This window comes from Scyliorhinus canicula, chromosome 3 (genome assembly GCF_902713615.1).
Source record: "Scyliorhinus canicula chromosome 3, sScyCan1.1, whole genome shotgun sequence".
Lineage (NCBI taxonomy): Eukaryota > Metazoa > Chordata > Chondrichthyes > Carcharhiniformes > Scyliorhinidae > Scyliorhinus > Scyliorhinus canicula.
This window is the reverse complement of record NC_052148.1, coordinates 207168873-207187347: the sequence shown is the minus strand read 5'-3', so window position 1 is coordinate 207187347 and position 18475 is coordinate 207168873. Positions and strand designations below refer to the sequence as shown.

The window sequence follows — 18475 nt, the reverse complement described above, 5'->3', positions numbered from 1 at the left end:
AGGACATGTGGGTATTACTGATTCAAACAAAGCTGGGAGGTAGGGCTAGTGAAGTGTTTGCATCACTATCAGAGGAGGTATCTGAGTCGTATCAGGAGGTGAAAAAATCCATATTAGGTGCATTTGAACTATCATCCAACTGTACGTTTCCCTTTAAGCCTGCCAATTTTAACTGGCTCATGTTTCATGGCCGTTTTCTGAAGTTCAAACTCTCTCTCTATCTTTTTCCTTGATCTGCATCTCTCTCTCTTTCTTTTTCCTCTCTATCTCTTTCGTATTCAAGCTGCTTTAATTCTTTCTCATGTTCCATTTGTTTAATTTGAACAGGCCTGAAGCCTACAGAGAAAGGTTTAGAAATTTAAGGAACGATCCTGGTCAAACATACATGGAATTTGAAAGGATCAAACAGAGTAATTTTGATAGGCGGATAAGGGCTTTGAAAATAGACCAAACATATGAAGCTCTCAGAGAAGTTATACTTTTGGAGGAGTTTAAAAATTCAATTCCTGATGTAGTGAGAACTCATGTGGAAGAGCAGAGGGTTAAAACTGCGTGATTAGCAGCAGAGATGGCAGATGATTATGAATTAGTTCATAAATCAAAGTTTGGTTTCCGTCATCAGTTTCAGCCTGTGAGGGATCAAAACTGGGGACATGAGAAATACTCAAGTGGAAAAGGATGGGAGATAATTAGAGTGTACCTCAGACTAAAGAAGAAATCCAGGATGATGGAAAAGAAATGAAAAGTTTAAAATGTTTTCACTGTAATAAAGTAGGCCATGTAAAGTCACAGTGTTGGTAGTTGAAGTTGGTAGTTGGCACTGGGAAGGCTGATGTGGTAAAACAGGATAAGACAGTGGGATTTGTTAAAGTGGAAAAGGAAAGCCCAAGTAAAGCAAAGGAAGTGCAAAAGATTGTACAGCCTGATCAAAAGTGATTGATAAGAAGGTACCAGATGTCTTTTAAGAACTTACTTGTGTGGGTAAAGTTTACTCATTTGTATCAGGAGGAGAAGCTAAGAAGCCACAATTTTAAGAAATACAGGAGCTAGTCAATCTTTAATGGTAAGAGATGAGGAGTTATGCAGTTTGGGAAGAATGTTGCCAGAAAAGGTGGTAATATAGGAGATTCAGGGGGAAGAGGAGTAGTGTTCCATTATTTAAGGTAAGATTGGAGAGTCCAGTGAAGAGTGATATTGTGGTAGTACGAGTAGTAGAGAAACTATCTTGTCCAGGAGTACAGTTTATCTTGGGTAATGATACAGCTGGATCGCAGGTGGGAGTGATGCCTACTGTGGTTGATAAGCCAGTGGAAAATCAGACAACTGAAGTGTTATAGGACGAATATCCTGGGATTTTTCCGGATTGTGTAGTAACAAGGTTGCAAAGTCACAGGTTAAGACAAGAGGAGAAATCAAAAAGAGTGAAGACAAAGTTGAAGTGCAATTATCAGAAACGATTTTTGAACAGATGGTTGAAAAAGAACAAGAACAGGTGGAGGATGAGGCAGAGATTTTAGTTCAGGATAATTGGCAGTGTTACAACAGAAAGATGTAGAAATAAACCAGATGTATCAGAAAACATACACGGAAGAGGAATCTGAGTGTATACCAGAGTGTTATTACCGTAAAAGTGATGTCTTGATGAGAAAATGGAGGCGGATGAAAAGTGGGCAGATGTTCATCAAATAGTATTGCCGGTAGGGTATAGAAAGAAGGTGTTGCGAGTTGGTTAGGAGGTACCAGTAGGAGGTCATTTGGGAATAAGGAAAACTCAAGCTAAAATCCAAAAACATTTTTATTGGCCTGGACTACATATGATGTCGTTAAATTTTGTCAATCATGTCACACGTCAAGTGATAGGGAAACCTCGAGCAGTGATTAAACCAGTGTCCTTAATACACATTCCAGCATTTGAGGAACCTTTTATAAGGGTCCTAATTGATTGTGTAGGACCGCTTCCTAAAACAAAAAGTGGGACTATAATGGATGTGTCTACTAGGTTTCCAGAGGCCATTCCAGTACATGATATTACAGCTAAAAAGATTGTGGAGGAGTTACTTAAATTCTTTACTAGATATGGACTACCCACAGAAATACAATCGAATCAAGGATCAAATTTTACCTCCAGGTTATTCAAAGAAGTTATGGATAGCTTAGGAATAAAACAATTTAAATCAACTGCGTACTATCCAGAATCACAGGGAGCATTAGAAAGGTGGCATCAGACATAAAGAAAATGTTGAGGGCTTATTTTAAAGATTATCCAGAGGATTGGGATAAAGGAATTCCATTCGTACTGTTTGCAATTAGGGATGTACCTAATGAGTCAACCAAATGTTTGGTCATGAGGTAAGAGGACCACTTAAATTGATAAAGGAAAAATTGGTGAGTGAGAAATCGGAAATTACATTATTGGATTATGTGTCAAATTTTAGGGAACAATTAAATAGAGCAGGTGAATTGGCTGGACAACATTTAAAAGTTTCACAAAATGTGAGGAAACAGGTAGCGGACAAGCAGTCCAAAGTTCGTAGATTTGCCAGTGGAGATAAAGTTTTAGTATTGTTACCAGTGGTAGGTGAACCTTTAAAAGCTAGGTTTTGTGGACCTTATCAGATTGAAAGGAAATTAAGTGAGGTGAATTATGTGGTAAAATCACCAGATAGAAGAAAGACTCACCGAGGGCGTCATGTGAATATGCTTAAAAGGTATTTTGAAAGGGAAGGAGAGAAAAAGGAGGAGGTTTTAATGATTCTGACTCAAAGTGACGAACCAAATCCAGATGACTGTGAATCTGACATACCTCAAATTAAATTGCAAAATGAGGATGTTCTTAAAAATTGGGATAAATTGTTGAGTTACCTTCCAGAGGAAAAATAGACTGACCTGAAATAGTTATTGATATCACGTGGGCAAGTTTGTAGAGATAAATTGGGAAGTACTAAAATGGCTATACATGATGTAGATGTGGGAAATGCTGTTCTAATCACACATCCATACAGACTTAACCCTTTAAAATTGGCACAGATTAACAAAGAGATTGAGTTTATGCTTAAAAATGGCATAATTGAAGTGGGTTGCAGCCAATGGAGCTCACCCATAGTGATGGTACCTAAACCAGACGGTACCCAACAGTTGTGTGTGGACTATAGAAAGGTTAATACAGTTACAAGAACTGACTTTTATCTTGTCCCATGTTTGGAGGATTACATTGAGAAAGTGGGACAATTAGCTTGTATTTCCAAACTGGATTTACTTAAAGGTTACTGGCAGGTACCTTTATCCGAAAGGGCAAAGGAGATTTCAGCTTATATGACTCCAGATGCTATATACCAATCAAAGTTTTGCCATTTGGCATGAAAAATGCCCAGCCACATTTCAAATGTTAACTAATAAAGTTGTTTCAGGATTACCGAATTGTGTGGTCTACATCAGCAATCTGGTAATTTTCAGCCAGACATGGAAAAAACATTTAAAACATCTGATGTTTTTCGATCAATTTCAGCAGGCGGTTTTGGTGATAAACCTAGCCAAAAGTGAATTTGGAAAAGCCCAGGTCACTTTCCTTGTGGAGTTTCCGATACCCTTGAGACAAAGGGAAATAATGCGATTTCTTGGCATGAGTGGATTTAATCGGACATTGGTGAAAGTTTTTTGTAGCGTGGTTACTCCACTGATGGACTTGCTGAAGAAACATCAAAAAGTTCAGTGGACAGCGGACTTTCAACGGGCATTTGACTGCCTGAAACCAATGTTCCTGTGTTGGAGAATTGCAAGGGACTCTTGTGATCAGATTCAACTAAAGTATCTGACTTTAAAGAGAAATGCCGAGGCTTGGAGAAATGGACGGATTATGCAAGAATTTTCTTGTTCAAAGAGACTGTCAATCGAGAAGGATTTTGGTTGGAGAACGAAGATTAAAAAAAGAATGGACTATATTATTATACCTGTTTGCGTGTGTTATTTTATTGAAACTAAAAAGTATATTTACTGTGTGCATTTCTTAAAGGATAGTGAAAAGGTGAAAAATGAAACGATCTTGAAGTTGATGGCTTTTTTTTCTGGGGGGAGGTGTCATGTGAGAGTACCTTCAAGAAATGGGTGTTTAAGAAATGTACCTTTAAGAAATTGGTATTTATTAGTTATGCCAGTGTGGGTGGAGTTGGGCTGTCAGCTTTTTACTTTCGTTTTAGGCCGTTTGCTGCAGGGTGTGTTTTAGTTTCATTTTCAGAGCTGGATATCTGCAGTCACAGACAGAAGGGGTATTAATCTCTCTCTCGGTAATACAAAGACTGTAAATCGATCCTTTGGTGATTTAAAACTAATAACTGCTCTTAGTAGTGACTTTAACCTGATGCGCTTCTGTTTAAAGGGGTTTTTTTTAAAGTCTTCTGGATGTTAAAAGGACAGCTTATGGATTACTTAGTGTTGTATTCTTTGGGGGTTGTATTTGAATAAATGGTTGCTAAGATGTTCACTGTTTGTTTTAAAAAGGTTAACTTGAGTTAATAGAATAAACATTGTTTTGCTTTATAAAAATACTTTTTCCATTTCTGCTGTACCACACCTGTAGAGTGGGCCATGTGCTCCCCATACCACAATCTATCAAAAGTTGTGGGTCAGGTGAACTCCATAATCCCAAGCTGGAGGCTGGTCATCTAAAATGGACAGAAGTTTCGGATTTCTACCAAACACTAATTGGTAGGGACTATTGCCCCCAACCATCTGCAATTAATTATTTGCATGTACCGTTCACGTTAAAGCTGAACTTAGTTTGCAGTTTGGTCTATCTGCCAAAATTTTCTGGAGCAAGTCATCTATTACTGCATGGTCTCTTTCACACACACGATTACTAAATGAGCTTTCTGCAGCCGTGTTCATAACTGTGATATTCTCGTTTTCACACATATCCCTGAACTCATCATTAGCAAATTCTCCCCATTGTCCTAAGGAATTTTGCCAGTGGGCCCATTCCTGTCCCTGTCCATTTTGCCACGATTTGATCCAGAATTACTCTCTTTTCTTTACTTTGTACAATTGTTGATTGACTAAATCTGGTTGCCAAAATCTACAAAATGCAAAATAAATATGCTATTGGCTTTATCCCAGATCTTAAGGTCCGTGGCCACAATGTCGTTAAAATCCCTGGCCAAAGGTCGGGTTACTATCAGTCGTGCTGGCGTCCTTCTGTACTTCCTACAAACTTCACAGCGATCACTCACCTGTTCTATCAGTTTATTATAGACTTCATCCCTTACCCCTGCATCCTTTAATACATTTTTCAGCCTCCGAGGAGATGGATGCGCAAATTGCCTATGCAGTTTTAGTACAAGCTTTTTATCAGCTGAAGTCCCATTTTCAACTGCCATTAACACATCCTTAACAATTGTACTAGAAATATTATTTGTCAATAATGGAATACAATAGTAAATTGTGTAATTGGTCCATTGTGTAAATTGTAAGTTCACCGTCTTTCCAAAACTGTTGCCGTATCCTGTTCCATATCCAGTTTCATGTGTGCTTTTTTCATCGACGGTCTGCTCAGAAGCAACGCATCTCACTTGATACAACATCCATGCTAATGAAATGATTCACTCCAGCAATATTGCAAGGGATCACCACTCTTTTCAGTGACTTCAGAGTATTATCATCCCCAAACCTGAAACTTGTGGAACTTTCTAATTCCTTAACCTTGTTACGATTTTCAGCATTCAAGGAGTCCAGGTAACATTTTAACCAGTCAATTCCATACACAGTAGATGTGCAGCCACTGTCCAATACAGCACAATTGAAGTATTCTGCAACCAACACCCTTATTACCGGCGTAAAACCGCTTGTTAATAGGACATTGCCTTCTTTCTGGTCACTATCTTTTTCCTCTTCTGACTCTTCCGTGTCATGTGTCGCTTCAAACACTATTATAACGTGTCAGACAATTGAAAGCATAATGGTATCGAGAGTCACATAGAAAACAACAATTTATCATGCCCTGTGCATTTCTGGGGTTCATCTTCCTGTTGTAGGTTCTACATGGGTTTCTGGCTTCATAATTTCCGGGTCCCAATCTCCTTTTATAGTCTTGGAACCGGTTTGTAGCCGTGCGATTTCGCCATCCTGTTAGTAATATATCTTCCATATTCTGCTTTATTGCAGACTGACCTATTTGGGTCATCAGAGCCAATCGAATATTTCCCCAGAAACTTTTTTAAAGCTTCTGTCATCTGATCGGATAAGGTATCCTTATCCGCAAACTGAACTCCTGTCAAAACCAGGCGCCTATCCATGTTGCTCACTCTAGCACAGTAATTTAAAGGCCAACACAAACTGTGGAAATTCCAGGTTGTGTTTCTGCAACCTTTTATATAGTCTGCCAAATTCCATTATCTAGTCTTCCATGGAGAATTGCTCTATTTTCCTGAACCCATCAAAATCCGACCATGCTTCATGCGCACTTAACAAGTCATCCTTTTTATAAATCTTATCCATATAACGTAATAGATTCTCCAGACCTTCTTCCGAGTCTAATTCTTCCAATTCCAGTTCAGAAAACACTTTGCTTCGGATTTGACTTTCATAATTTAGAGTAAGAGCCAATGCCATACCTTGTTTTATCTTTCCCAAAGCAATTAGTCCATATAATGACTGCACTTCTACATTGGTCGTGCGATCCCCTTTCAGAAAATAAGAGGGGGGGGGGAGGGGGGGGGGGAGAAGAGTCATCCAGCCATCTTTATCCTAAGTTCAGCCATATATCTTTTTTTTTCTTCTCACTCACTCCTTGGTTTTGTCTGGAAAAGTTGTATCTTTCAACCCTTCACATTTGCACAGCAACCATCCTGTGCTACCATTTTTAGACATTTAGTTACTGTTGTATAAAGATTCAAAGGTTCTGGTCGTTTTCACAAACACCTTTACTTCACTTTAACAGACTCTGCACAAAACTCTATCTTCACATCACCTGACACAAATGCCACCTGAAGCCTCTTTACATATCAGTGTCAGTTATTGGATACTTAACAAAAATGAGACAACTAATTGGAATGTCTCTTAACCCATTACTTAACATCCGTCAGCTCATTGCATGACCAACAACACCTGTACACCTTGGGCCATCGCTGGCCTCACCTTCTTGGTGGACAGCCGGGTCTTCAGTGTGTGCAGCAGCCCCCTACACATGTGGTGTCACCTCCAGCCTGCGTTGTCGCTGCTGCCTTCCATGGTGTTTACCTGCATCGGCTGCCACAAGCAGAGCATAGGTAGCCTCCACAGGATCAACTTCAGCAAACATAGTTTCATCTGGAAGGAATTGGAGAAGGGGACTGACAATCAGTTCGGGATCCCATCCCGGGTCCCTCAAATCCCTCAAGGCTCCCCCACCCTTATCTTTCCCGCCATCTCACAAGGTACCATGCAGTGAGCTAGTTGTGCTGGAAAACCTTGCTCTGCACACTCGTTCCCGGCCACATCACAAGCCCCTGGACTCCAGACCCCAGACATCTGCCTGAAACATTAGGGAGACCGTGCTCAGCTGCCCTCCGCACATTCAACACACTTATCCTTTGACCATGAAAAATCCATAGTGGTGAAGCCCTGCTCTTTAGTGTTTGATTGTTGGTAGCTGCCTCTTTGGTGCTGATGCTCCTCGAGTTCAGGCACAGTGTTCAGGCTTCAAAGGTTACTGAACATACAATTCACTAATCATCCTCTGAGGTAATGCACTTGTGCCCTCGAGGAGGCACTTGAGAGTTGAGGAGTGTTAAGTGCTATCTCAACTAACAAAGGTCGCTCCTCATTTGAAATAGCCTTCAGTTGTGAAGCTCGAGGCTGCTCACAATCAAAGGGAGTGTTTGGTAGTACAGACAGGCGGCGGCTGTGGTTGCCCGTTATGGGTATCCACAATATTTAAAGATGGCTTGAAGGCCTCGCAGAATCACAGCCTTTTAATCTTGTTGTTTTGTCAACTTGCTTACTATCCCAATCTATCTTGGTGCATTTAAAGAGTTTTCTGAGGTATTGAAATTTTGTGATAAAGTTATGTTGGATGGTTGATATTAAAAATACATTGTAGTGAGAAGCTGCAATCAGCAGAGTTTTCTAACTTGCTGATCAAGAAAACACTGATGCAATTGTGAACCTTTCAGTCTCTGTCCTTTGGCCTCTTAAAAGTAGTGTTGAACATAGATACCCGAGGGCTCCAATGGTTCTCACTGACAGTGAAGACCTATGTTGTTCAATCATTCCGCTTTGTTACTCAGGAATCATTAAATCTTTTTACCCTGTGGTATTACTGATAAAATTTAATCCAATTACACTCCTTGTATGAAATAATTATATTGAATAATATCGTGCACACATGCAGAAAAGTTGTCTTTTACGTCTATAGAATGGAAAAGATCATGTGCAGTTTATTTGGGTTGAAAGTATTGAATCTTCACCCCCCAAATATGAATTTATTGCACCGTGTGTATATGATGCAATGTGCAGAACATGTTAATGAGGGTTGAGGCAGTCACTTGAATCAGTGTCGTCACCTGCACAGTATTATAAATAACTAACGGGGAGGCAGCACGGTGGTGCAGTGGGTTAGCCCTGTTGCCTCACGGCACCGAGGTCCCAGGTTCGATCCTGACTCTAGGTCACTGCCTGTGTGGAGCTTGCACGTTCTCCCAGTGTTTGCGTGGGTTTCGCCCCCATAACCCAAAGATGTGCAGGGTAGGTGGATTGGCCACGCTAAATTGCCCCTTAATTGGATAAAAATGAATTGGGTACTCTAAATGTATTTTTTAAAATAATAATAAATAAATAATGGAATATTTTCCTGTCAAATTAACAATATTGTACAATACTATTAAAATAAAATTTATACTTTCTGGTTTGTTCAAAAGTCAAGGTGCGATCACCTACAGGATGCAACCAAACTAACATTGAAGTGTATCATAGCTGTAGTTGGCATTAATGACCCATGCTGCATATATAAGATGGCATTTGTAACCAAATGCCAAAATTGGCATAATCGTTTTCCTGGGACCTTTCTGTGATTGTTTACTGAATTGATTGGTGAATCTTGGAAGGGACAAAATGTCATATGTAATTGAGGGGGTGAGTTAAAGTGAAGACGGGGTAGGGAGATGGGGCCTGAAAACAGGAGAAGGAGTCAAGCCTATGATTTCTCTCCCTCGCCCTGGGTGATCTCTCTAGCCAATACTATCATGGGCTGATGCCTCCAAAGAACGCCAGGACAAGTAGGTTTTCCCCTTTTGTTGGTTTCCTCAGCACCTGCTGCAGGTCCATCAAGATGTTGTATCCTTCAGGTCTCAGCCAGCTCAGTCAGTAGTGGTGCTATTGAGCCACATCTGGTGAAGGACATTGAAGTCGCCCACGCAGAGTACATTCTGTGCCCTTACCAGTCTCAGTGCTTCTTCCAAGTGCTGTTCAACACGAGGAGTACTGGTTCCTCTGCTGAGGGAGGATGATGTGGTAATCAACAGGAGATTTCCGTGTCCATGTATGATCTGATGCCATGAAACTTGATGGGGTTGAAAGTCAATGTTGAGGACTGCCAGGGTAACTCTCTCCCGATTCTTCATTACTGAGCACCGCCACCGCAAGCTCTACAGGTCTGACCTGCCGCTGGGGGCAGAGCATAACAGGGGACGGTGATGGAGTATCTGAGGCACTGGGTGTACATCATGATTCAGTGAACATGACTATGTCAGGCTGTTGGTTGACTAGTATGTGGGACAGCTCTCTTAATTTTGGCACAGGGTCCAGATGCTAGTAAGGAAGACTTCACAGGTTCAAGTAGATACAATGTTCCATTATTGCCTCTGGCGCCTATGTTGGTGCTGAATGATGCTGTCAGTTTCTTTTTTACTTTTCTGTATTGGTTTGATACAATTCAGCGGATTGCTCATCCATTTAGAGGGCTGTGAAGAGTCAAACAAATATCTGCAGGTCTGGAGTCACACGTGGACCAGACCAGGTAAAGACAGCAGATTTCCTTCCCTGAAGGGTATCAATGAACCAGCTGACTGACGTTTTACAACAATTATTAGTTTCATGGTCACCAGTGCTGGGTCTAGATGTTAGCTCTACATTTATTACTTACCATGGTGGGATTTTAACCTGTTTCCCCCAGAACATTGGCCTGGTCCTCTGGGTTACTAATTCAGTAACATTACCACTGCACCACTATGCCCATTCTACAGTGCTTGATTGTTTCTGTGTGAGAAGAGGCAGAGGACAAACTAAAAATGCAGCGGGGCCCAAAGGGTTAAATGTAACTCACACTGAACGCTTCAATGGCTAAGTGCTGGTGCCTAAGTTAATGGGAGGCAAGGCCTTTACTCGATCCTCTCCTCAACTTGCCGCTAGCAAGACCATCTCTAATACCATCTTGGACCAAAAGCCAGCTTCACCTGGAATTCCCGGGGTGATGATAAGGAAACTGAATAGGGCTGGAGAGAAATAGGCAGTAAATCCAGCCCTGTTCTCCCTCCAACTATTTGGTGTGGCAGGGAAGTGGTTTTCGGACAGGATAGCAGAGGAAAAACTACTGCTCTGAGTCAACTGCCAATTTGAGTTTATAATGTAAACAATATGCCAACATAAACATGCAAGGTGAGATGGCTGGTTGGGTTTTGCATAAATGCTGAAAAAACATTAGTCAAAGAGTATTAGCCAAATTCGTTTACTAAAATCTCATTTGAATATTGAAATTTGATTGGTTGGGAGAGTTGATTTAGACCCTGTCATAATGCTGGCATGATGACACACTGCACTCAGTCATGGATAGTAAGTAAAGGGGAGCCCGGTGTGTAAACAGACACTGTGTTTTTGCAATCCTCTTAGTAATATGGTCTTAGAAAATTTGTAATTCAGAACTACTCCATTTAAAAGTTATAATGAGTGGTCCATTTCTGACCATAAAGGTGAGGAAACATTGGATAAGAGATCTTCAATCGCTGATTCGTTGACTTTCCTTTCAAACACAAGTCCTTCTTCCTCAGAAGCAAATGGATATGGCCGATTCCAATAAGTTGGATAATCAAAGGATAAAGAGTTTCAAGAAAAAAGGGCGGGATCTGGAGACTGTGAGACGACAACAAAATGAGATCGTTGTTGAACTCCGAAAAATCAAAAGGGATGAACACTACTTAAAGCGAAGGAATGTATTAATAGGAAATGAAGAGACTGATCCTGACAGCGAGGTCAGATTGCATAATGTGTCATTGGAAGAAATAGTAAAAAATGCAACTAATGAAAACCAAGAAATCCAGCTAAGAGGAGTGCAAGCTGCAAGAGAGCTCGTGTCCAGTGATTATTCTCCTCCAATTGGTGACTTAGTCAACTCTGGCATTTTTCCAATTCTTATACACTGTCTCGAACAGGACCACTATCATCAACTACAATTAGAAGCAGTGTGGGCTTTAGCAAACATTGCTTACGGTCCTTCAGAGCACACAGAGGTTGTGATCAAGTCAAATGCTGTTCCTCTCTTACTAAGGCTGCTTGGCTGTCCTCATCAGGATGTGTGTGAACAAGCACTTCTGGCTTTAGGCAATATCATAGCTGATGGGTCTAAATGCAGAGATTATGTCATTCGTCTCGGAATTCTAAAGCCCGTGCTTTCTTTTGTCAATGCTTCAATCCCCATTACTTTCCTCCGCACTGTCACATGGGTCATTGTTAATCTCTGCCGCCAGAAAGACCCTCCCCTACCAAAGGAAACTGTTCAAGAGATCCTTCCAGCTCTGTGTATTCTTGTTCACCACAAAGATGTTCATATCTTAATAGACACTGTTTTGGCCTTGTCCTACATTACAGATGCTGAAGATGAGCAGATCCAGATTGTTATAGATTCAGGAATAGTTCCTTTCTTGGTGCCTCTTTTTAGCCATCAGGAGGTCAATATTCAAACTGCATCATTGCGAGCTGTAGGAAATATTGTAACTGGTACTGATGAACAAGCACAAGTGGTCTTGAACTGTGGAGCCCTTTCTCATTTCCCAGCATTGCTAACTCATCCTAATACGAAAATCAACAAAGATGCTGCATGGTTTCTCTCCAATGTCACCGCTGGAAACCAGATGCAGGAACAAGCAGTGATTTCTGCTAACCTTGTTCCCATGATTGTAAACCTCATGGAAAATGGAGATTACGCTACTCAAAAAGAAACTGCCTGGGTTATCGCCAATCTAGCCAATTGTGGCAGGAAAGAACAGATTGACTACTTGATTGAACAAAATGCAGTAGTTCCTTTCTGCAAACTGCTAACACTGCTGGACTCGCAGATAATTATCGTGGTGCTGGATGGGTTAAGTAACATCCTGAATACAGCAAATGATAAGGTAGAACTGGTTGCAAACTCAATCGAAGAGTGTGGAGGTTTGCAAATGATTGAACAATTACAACTGCACGAAAACGAGGAGATATACAAACTGGCATATGACATCCTTGATCAGTTGACATCAGAGGAAGGTGAAGATGCTATTCTGGTGCCAGAAAAAATGGAAGATGCAAAACTTGGTTTCACTTCGAACACAAGCAGTCCAGAAAAGGAGTTCCACATCTAAAGAGGTATACCTTCTGGAGTTAATGATATGGAAGATTTGATCGATCCTGCTTTCTTCCAATTGCTGCATCAAACTGAAGAGCTGCACAACAGATTCTGTTTGGCATACCTGAAAATCCCAAACTGAACTAGACTCCCACATACACACCATGGTTTCTTTTCAGGAATAAAATTCTCTGACCACCCGAGTTGTCTCTATGCATAAAGTTGAATGTTTATGTAGGCAGGCCTAGTTACAAACCACAAGTCAACGAATAAAGTCCAGGAACCAGCAACACAAGTTTGTCTCTATTTATACCGAACAGATATTGGAGAATTGAGGCAGTTTAGTTAAACTATTCAAGGTAAGAAGTTACGAGAAAATGGTTGGAAATACTAGTGGAAGAATGCCTAACCTAAGTGTGAAAAATTATTCAACCCCCCCTCCCCCACTTTTTGTCAGTGATAATCCTGAGATAATGTCCCATGCTGATGCTCTACTCAGTAAGTAACTTGGCATCGAACATTGAACTTCTACTTTCATCTGTACGATTTTATTTCTCTTAATTCTTTAGAATCACCAATTTGTTTTTCCTCTGTTGTTCGCCCAGTTTAGAATCAAGGCCTGGAAGTTCTGTGAAGGCTTTCCTGATCTCTCACAGATGGTGGGAGATTGGCAGGAACAATTAAGAAATTCATGGAAACATTTATGAATATTCCTGAGAGTAGCCTCTGTGCAATTTTAGGGCAAAGGTGTCAGAATCATCGTCCATATATCTGTGTTTTGGCATGTATCTGCTCTCTGCAAGGGAGGTGAGAAAGCTAGATTTGTTATAGCAACTGCAATTCCAATGATTATAGCAAAAAATATACATGCAGACAAATACATGTTGGCACCTACATTACTTTCTGTTTCTTATGGTATAAAAAGTCATTCACCATAAATGATGCAACTGTTCTTGTAATTCTCACTGATTCTGTTAGTCTTCAGTGTGTAAGAAGCTCATGTATGCAAGTTCTTTGTCATTGGATTGGAGAATAGCTTCCTTTGCTGCTTCCCCCTGACCCTTGCCATTGAGCTAAAGTTTCTTGCTTGCTGTCATCTTGATCGTGCACCTCTGTCTTTCTCTCGCTTCTCCATTTTCCTCCATGCCCTTTCTGATCACAGACTTGAAACCCACCGTCTTGCCCTCTTAGCCCTTTTCCCACTAAACTGCAACCATCCATCATATTCCTTGTAAATGAGCAACTTTCCTCAAATACTTTCAGAACTGGTATCATTTTACCTCAAGAAAACTACCCTTGACCCCACAGTGCTTGCAAACTGTAAGGCCACCTTCAACCTCCCTAACCTCTCAAACGTCCTCACCAGCTCTATCATTGGAATCTCCACCATTGGGTTCCTGTCTCTCCTTCATTGAAATGTCCCTTCCATCACTTTGAAATATCCCTAATCAAAATTGTAAATTACGGGCGCGTTCCACCGGTCATGTCGCGCCCCAATGGGAGCACAATGAGGCTGGGAGATCCCAGGTGAAACCTCCCGTGGGTTTTCTTGACAGCCACGACGCCTCACTGGATCTACCCAAGTCCTGCGAGGAGTCGAGATCAGGAACCCAACCACAACGGACGGGACCAAGCCACACACGCATAAGTAGGCCTTAAACCTACTTTCGGCCTACTTACCTGGTATTACCAGCATCCCCGGATCCACTGACCTCCACAGGGACGCCGCAGCCATGCACTGTTCAATACTGGTCCATACAAACGTGGAACAGGTGGAACGGCACCCGGGGGATCTCCCAGGCCATCGGAGGCTCCTGGGTAGCCCCCTGACCCTTCCCCTAGAATGCGGGCACCTTGGTACTGCCATCCAGACACTGTCAAGCACCAGGAGACTGCCAGGGTGGCAGTGCAAGGGCCCGAGGGGGGCCATGCCATGAAGGGAGAGTGGAAGGGAGTATGATGGGTGGAGGGGTACAGGGCAGATTAGAAGGGGCCTCGACAGGTTGGCGGGTGGGGGGGGGGTGGGTAAGGGCCTGTAAGGGGGTGTACAGGGACCTGAAGATGGGGGCCCCAGGGACCCCACAGCGGGGTGTCCTCACGAGGGATGTAGGATAGTGCCCATATGGGTGGGGAGTGTGGGGGACCCACAAGCTCACTTAGAGACCGTTTGTCATTTTTTGGAAGAATCGTGCACGCCATCAAGTGTTCTATTTGCAGCAAGTTGTGATCTAGAGTGGAGCAGCTGAAAATGTGGTGGAAGCAGATTCAATGGTCACTCTCAAGACATTAGCCTGGAAGGGATGCTCACATTGGTACACCTATCCTGCCAGTGGATTTGGCAGAGACAATGCTGGTGTTTTCTCTCCAGGTACTACGAGGAGTCTGCCGCACATTGTCCATGTTTCTGATGCGTACTGGAAGGTGAGAACCACAGCTGCTCTGTAGAACATGATGGTGCTGGACTGGAGGGGCTGGATTCTCCGTCTCGCCACACCACATTTCTGGTTCACCACGCCAGCGGGATGCTCCGTTTCGGTGGCTGGTCAATGGGGTTTCCCGTTGTGGGGCAGCCGCGCGCCATTGGAATCCCCTTGGTGGAAGCAGATTTAATTATTAGTACAGGAATAGTAGTATACAATTGGGGGGGAAGGGGTAGCCATGGGAGTCATCCACATTAACTCTGGACACCATGTTGCCGCATTGTATCAAATCACATGGGCAGAGAAACCTCCGGCTGATGACGAACTAGCTCTCTCAGTTGATGAATCAGTACTTCTCTATATTTAACACTACTAGGAGGAGGCATTGAGATAGCAAAGGCCCAGAGATTATATGTCCTCATGAATCTACCCATAGAAGATGCATCTATCCATGTTAAATTGCGAGGAGTGAAAACCTTATTGTTACTGTGGAGGTACAGTCCTGTCTTTGCACTCACAATACCCTCTTTTGCTTTGGTGACACTATCACTGTGTTGAATGGGATAGACTCAGAATAGATCTAGCAGCTCAAAACTGGCTTCTATGAGGTACTGTAGGAGCAGAATCTTTACTTTATTGTAATTTGCAGCTTCATGGCCCAGCATATCCACCAATCTGCCATTGCCACCAAAACAGGGAGCCTACCCTAACCCTATTCAACTTCAGTCCACAGCAGAGCCTTTCATGGGCACTCTTTGATCCTGCCTCCCTTCCCATTCCCTAATGCAACCTGCTGGGAATTTGGTGCCTGCACCTCACTGGAAGTGTTGAAGTAAAACCCAAAAACAAATTTAGTTCATTCCTTTTCCCAGCAGGAACAGGCAGTTGGAGTAACTACTCCACAAACATCAGCTCTGCATGCAAGCTGAATTTTCAACGACTATATCTTGACAAGCAGCAAGAAAGAAAATTATTTACTTGTTCCTGTGTGGACACACCTAGTAAAATAAGTGCAGTTGCTAGAGACTAGTTAAGCGTTGGAATATCCTATCAGACGGGCGGTCACTAGGTACATTAACAAATGAACTGTTTATTTTTTCTAAATAAATTTAGAGTACCAATTCATTTTTTCCAATTAAGGGACAATTTAGCATGGCCAATCCACCTACCCTGCACATCTTTGGGTTGTGGGGATGAAGCCCACACAAACATGGAGAGAATGTGCAAACTCCACACGGACAGTGACCCAGAGCTGGGATCGAACCTGGGACCTCGGCACCACGAGGCAGCAGTGCTAACCACTGCACCACCCTGCTGCCCTAAATGAACCGTTTATTAAAGTAAAACTATATACAGAAAGTGAGATAAAAGCTATCGCGGGTTGGATTCTCTGTCCCTGAGACTAAGTGCTGACACCGGTGCAGGATTCATGGAGTTCCACGACAGCAAAATTGGCACCGTACCTGGATCAATTCTGCAACTGTTGTGGGGCTAGCACTGGCGCCACATGTAACACAACCAATTCCAATGCGAAACGGTGCCAAATTCACCAGTTTCACAATTGACACTCAGGACGCTGACAAGCTGCAGCCGCATATACACACTTCACACCCCACACACACCATCCCAGCCAACAAAACGGCAGCAAGACGGGCAGCTCCATGCTTCATCGATGCAGAGCTGGAGACTCTCCTGGGCGTGGTGGAGGAGAGGTGGATGACCCTGTACCATGGCCCGGGAAGGAGGCTGCCAGCCACCACCATTCGCCATGTCTGGGCACAGGTTGCAGAAGCAGTCAGCGCCATCAGCAACAATGTCCAGACCAGCCAGCAGTGCCTCCTCAGGGCGGTCAGGGTGAGTAGGCAGCAGTGTGCCCCTGGCACTACCCCTACCCACCCCCACCCCCCGCAGAACCTGGAGGGTGGATGGACCCCAACCCTACACCACATGCCAGAACCCATACTGACACCCAGGCTTTACCTTCTTCCAGACACTCCCAGCAGGCTGAAGATACAGAAATCTGAAGACCCGCACATCCAGACATAGGAACTGCTTTTTCCCCACAGCAACTAGACTCCTCAACGACTCTCACTCGGACTTACCTATTCCCTGTAAGAACACTATTCACGACGCTCTTGCTAATGTACTTGCTTTGGCCCTTGTTCCGTATTGAACCAATCACTATTTGTTGATGTACCATTTGTGAATGTACTCTGTCGATTACTCTTTTATTTACTATGTACGTTCCCTTGGCCGCAGAAAAATACTTTTCACTGTACTTCGGTACGTGACAATAAATATCAATCAATCAAAACCACTGAGGCCACCAGCTACCCAGCCCCTCGCCTGCATGCATTGGACTGTCTAACACTGTTATTTTCCATTTAATAATAATATTAATAATAATAATTCCAGTCAGAATACTCCGAGGCCCCGACCGTAGAGCTCCTGGCGGAGAGAAAAGAATTACAAAGGAACTTTGACCTGCTCTCCACCAGGAAAGCAGTACACCAACTCCGCCAGGCACGCGGGGCCCTGTACGAACACGGAGACAAAGCCAGCCGCCTGTTGGCACACCAGCTGAGAAAGCAGGCAGCCAGCAGGGAAATTGCGCAAATCAGAGGTACCAGAGGCACGTGGGAAACAGAACCAGAGAGGATTAACGAAACCTTCAAGGCCTTCTACCAAGAGCTGTACACCTCGGAGCCCCCAACGGGGAAGGCTGGGATGAACCGGTTTCTTGATGGACTGGACATACCAGTCGTGGGAGAGGGCAGAAAACGGGATCTGGAAGCACCACTAGCACTGGGAGAGATCATGGAGAGCATTAGCTCCATGCAGACGGGGAAGGCGCCGGGACCGGACGGATTCCCGGCGGACTTCTACAAAAAATTTGCGACAGCGCTGGCCCCGCACCTGCGGGAGATGTTCACAGACTCACCTGAGGTGGTCACAGAGGACCAGACGGGCTTCGTCAAAGGTAGACAGCTTACCGCGAACATCAGGCGCCTGCTGAACGTGATAATGACCCCCTCCGGGGAGAGAACACAAGAGGTGATCGTCTCCCTGGACGCAGAAAAGGCCTTCGACAGAGTCGAATGGAAATACCTCATAGAGGTACTGGAGCTGTTCGGGCTTGGAACAGGGTTCACCGCTTGGGTAAAGCTCCTATACAACGCTCCCATGGCGAGTGTACGGACCAACAATACCAACTCCCAATACTTCCAGCTGCACAGGGGCACCAGACAAGGATGCCCACTGTCCCCGCTGCTGTTCGCACTAGCAATCGAACCGCTAGCAATCGCGCTCAGGGCAGCAAAAAATTGGAGGGAGATCCGAAGGGGAGGTAGAGAGCACAGAGTCTCACTCTATGCGGATGATCTGCTCCTCTATATCTCGGACCCACAAAGCAGCATGGACGGAATCATAGCGCTCCTGAAAGAGTTTGGAGCCTTCTCGGGCTACAAACTCAACATGAGCAAAAGTGAGATCTTCC

The 18475-nt window shown here is 43.4% G+C and overlaps 2 protein-coding genes across 8 annotated transcripts in view; one reads left to right on the top strand and one right to left on the bottom strand.

The window, feature by feature from the left end:
• ablim2 (actin binding LIM protein family, member 2) overlaps nt 1-18475 on the bottom strand; it is a 432986-nt gene that overhangs the window by 259320 nt on the left and 155191 nt on the right. The gene's annotated exons all lie outside the window — the stretch shown is intronic.
• LOC119963259 (importin subunit alpha-3-like) lies at nt 10807-12849 on the top strand. The gene has a single exon (XM_038792091.1). The coding sequence runs from the start codon at nt 11016-11018 to the stop codon at nt 12573-12575; it is 1560 nt and encodes a 519-aa protein (XP_038648019.1). The 5' UTR covers nt 10807-11015; the 3' UTR covers nt 12576-12849.

Bases quoted from the DNA above. Each gene is read 5' to 3' on its own strand.
- LOC119963259 (XM_038792091.1), top strand. From the start codon at position 11,016: ATGGATATGGCCGATTCCAATAAGTTGGATAATCAAAGGATAAAGAGT.